Source organism: Echinops telfairi, unplaced genomic scaffold (assembly GCF_000313985.2).
Source record: "Echinops telfairi isolate 266 unplaced genomic scaffold, ASM31398v2 ScPeMD7_2010;HRSCAF=2546, whole genome shotgun sequence".
Lineage (NCBI taxonomy): Eukaryota > Metazoa > Chordata > Mammalia > Afrosoricida > Tenrecidae > Echinops > Echinops telfairi.
Genome location: NW_022105908.1, coordinates 18,930,906 through 18,934,337, shown reverse-complemented (window position 1 = coordinate 18,934,337; position 3,432 = coordinate 18,930,906). Strand labels below are relative to the sequence as shown.

The 3,432-nt window shown below is 45.0% G+C and overlaps 1 protein-coding gene across 2 annotated transcripts in view; it reads left to right on the top strand.

The window, feature by feature from the left end:
- Positions 1-704: 704 nt before the first annotated feature.
- Positions 705-3,432, top strand: part of NDEL1 (nudE neurodevelopment protein 1 like 1) — a 21,645-nt gene continuing 18,917 nt past the window's right edge. Inside the window, exons 1-2 of one of the 2 annotated variants that reach the window (XM_004712937.2) lie at positions 705-796; positions 2,339-2,492. In XM_004712937.2, coding sequence (XP_004712994.1) covers positions 711-796; positions 2,339-2,492 — 240 coding nt within the window. In that variant the 5' untranslated portion in view covers positions 705-710. The remainder of the gene's footprint in view (positions 797-2,338; positions 2,493-3,432) is intronic. The other variant, XM_045293442.1, reaches the window with a different exon arrangement.

Sequence of the window (3,432 nt, the reverse complement as noted above, 5' to 3'; positions counted from 1 at the left end):
AGAACATTGAGGTTGAGGGTTAATGGACTTTTGGAGGAAGCTTTGAGTTTAAAAGATAATTAACAGGAGGTGTTTAGAAATACAGTAAAAGGTGGAAACCTGCTAAAGTAGAAAAACTCAGCAGCTCTTTCCCATGGACGGAGAGTGGCAGAAACGTGGTGAGACTCTTCTGCCAAAGGTGGAGAACTGCTCAGACCCGGAGCGGGAAGAGAAACAAGCCAGTCCCGCCGCGTCCCGCTCCCCGAGCTTTCACCGTGGTCAGTGATTGGGAATGCGGTGCCTGGTCTCCTAGGAGGGCCCCTGGCATAAAACGTCCCAAGGGCGCCTTTTGAAGCAGTTGTCCACCAGATGAGGGCGGGCAGCAGCAGCTGTTCTGGGAATGCCGTGTTGACCGTGAAGCAGACTGCGGGCCTCCGGGGTGCAGGGGCTGCTGTGGGGCCTCTTCACCCAGAGCGCAGGTCCACAGCCCAAGGGCCTTGATCTTCTCTCCCCTCGTGCCACATCCACAGTATCGGTGCTCTCAGTGGGACAATGGAGTGCAGTGTTGGCACATTTCTTTGCATTAACCACTCCCGGAAGTTTTCATGTGTCACTCTCTCCAAAGGGCTGCAGAGTGGAGTCACCTCCGATGTCACACTCTTCTTACGTACCTTCTTAGGTTCTCTAATTTATAGCAGCCTGTGCTTTATATCTTATAGGCTTTCTTGATCATGGATGGTGAAGCTATACCAGATTTTTCAAGTGTAAAGGAGGAAACGGCTTATTGGAAGGAACTTTCCTTGAAGTATAAACAAAGGTAATGTTGACCAGCAGAGTGAAAATAGGGGAGGGCATTTAGAATACATCACGTCTAGCTTGTGTTTTAAAAAAATATATATGGCTAAATTTAGAGTTTCAGATTAGGAGTCAGGCTTCTAAAAACAGTCATCACATTGCTTGTGTTTCAATAGCATAAAAATGCCACCAATCTTTGTGTTATTCAAATTATTAGAACAGTAAGAAAATGTAGGGTCATTTGTCATTTCTTTTATGCTTATTACCAGACTCGGCCATCTTTGACCTGCTAGTGAGCATGGATTGACCCTCGTCACTTTGGCCACTTGGAGATGCTAGCGAGCTAGAATCCATCTAAGAGACTAGTCCCTGTAGGCAAGTGTTAGCAGTGTCTGAAGCAACCAAGCCTGGTAGGAGGGAAAAAAGGGTAATGGGAGAGTGGAGCAAGTTAGAAAACTTAAATTATTTTGCTGAGTTGGGAAAACTTTTAGCTAGTAACCTTTTAAGTGGCAAGACATGGCGTAATGGAGTCTTTCTGAAATAGTGTCGTGAACAGAGCTCACGAAGCGCAGCACAGTTCTCTTTACAGCCCCTCATCGAGCCTCTTCTTAGTTTTCCTGGGAATCCCCGAAGCCACTTTGTCGTGCACGTGGACACCGAGGGCGGTTGTAAACGTGTTTGTGCTGTGTTCACCGACCCCTTCTCAGAACAATGTTTTCACGGATTAAATCATCGAATTCTAAAGGAAGCTAGTTACTGTATGTACTCTACTATAAGCTGACCCAAATATCAGCCGAGGCACCTAATTTTACAACAAAGTGACATTAAAAATGTGCTTATACACAAGTATATATGGTATATTGAAATATGGTTATCTAAATATCTAGCCAGTTTTGGTGTAGTAATTATTAATGGGTTTCTTATACACCAGTATATACGGTATATTGAAATATGGTTGTCTAAATATCTAACCAGTTTTGGTATAGTAATAATGGGCTTCGTATACACGAGTATAAATGGTATATGGATTATCTACGTGTCTAACCAGTTTTGGTGTGGTAATTAAGAATGGGCTTCTTTTCGGAGTACATGGATACCACTCCATTCTATGGAGAAAGAAGTGAGTGATTCCCATCCTCATGCAGTTTCAGTTTTTCTGACTATTGTCACTGGGGGGCTTGCAACTCATTTCCATGCAGCCCAGCGTCAGTGGAGAGTAAGAAGTGTCTGCTGCTGCTTAGTAGGGTCTCTCTTCACCTTAAAGGGCCCCGGTGCCCAGTGGGTAAGCCTTGACCGCTGCGAGGTTGATGGTTTGAACCGACCCACCCCTGCCCAAAGGTGGGCAGTCGATGCTTTTGGGAAGATTTACAGCCTTGAGAACTCTGGGCTTTTCTACCCTGGCGTATAGGGTCGCCTTGGATTGGACCTGCCTCGACGACAGGGTCTGGTTTTGGTGATAGTAGCATTCGCATCCAGCCCCAGGCGACTGGAGTGGTATGCACTCACCTCAAGGTGGTCCTTGGGTTCATGCTCTAACTCTGCTTTCCCATTTGTTTCTGACTAGCTTCCAGGAAGCTCGGGATGAGCTAGTTGAATTCCAGGAAGGAAGCAGAGAATTAGAAGCCGAGTTGGAGGCACAGTTAGTTCAAGCTGAACAAAGGAACAGAGACTTGCAAGCGGATAACCAAAGATTAAAATATGAAGTAGAAGCATTAAAGGTAATTGTGACAGTGGAAGTTGGTGGCTGGGTTTTATTAAAACGAGAAATCTTATTTTTCACCTGGGGCTTCAGAGCAGCAGGCAACAAGAAAATATAAAACGAGGCTTGAAGTCAGTTTTTGGACAAAACAGTGTGTTTTCTTTCATGGAAACAAGGAAAAGTATAGAAACTTCACAGTTATCAGTGTTCTTGCTATAACGTGCCTAGCTATGCTGTTATAGTTCTTGTAATATCCCAAGGCTGCCTGATAATTTGTTTTGACAAGTAGACTGCTTCATTCTGCAGTACTTCAAATTCCATTTGTATGAAATGATTTCATGATTGGCCTTAGCCTCTTCAGTTTTGGAGTTGTTTGGATTAAAAATTCCTTCTAAAAAGGAATTCTATCCCGATATGATTGCTGAAGACAAATGGGTGCATAAGCAAATGTGGTGAAGAAAGCTGATGGTGCCTGGCTATCAAAAGATACAGCGTTTGGGGTCTTAAAGGCTTGGAGGTATACAAGTGGCCATCAAGCTGAGAAGCAACAAAGCCCACATGGAAGAAGCCCACCAGCCTGTGTGATCACGAGGTGTTGAAGGGATCAGGTATCAGGCATCAAAGAACAAAAAAAGTATCATTGTGAATGAGGGTGAGTACAGAGTGGGGACCCAAGGCCCATCTGTAGGCAACTGGACATTCCCTTACAGAAGGGTTGCCGGGAGGAGACGAGCTAGTCAGGATGCAGTGTAGCAACGATGAAACATAGAACTTTCCTCTAGTTCTTAAATGCTTCCTCCCCCTCCCATTCCTACACACACACACACACACACACACACACTATCATGATCCCAATTCTACCTTACAAACCCAGCTAGACCAGAGGATGTACACTGGTACAGATAGGAACTGGAAACACAGGGAATCCAGGGCAGATAATCCCTTTAGGACCAGTGGTG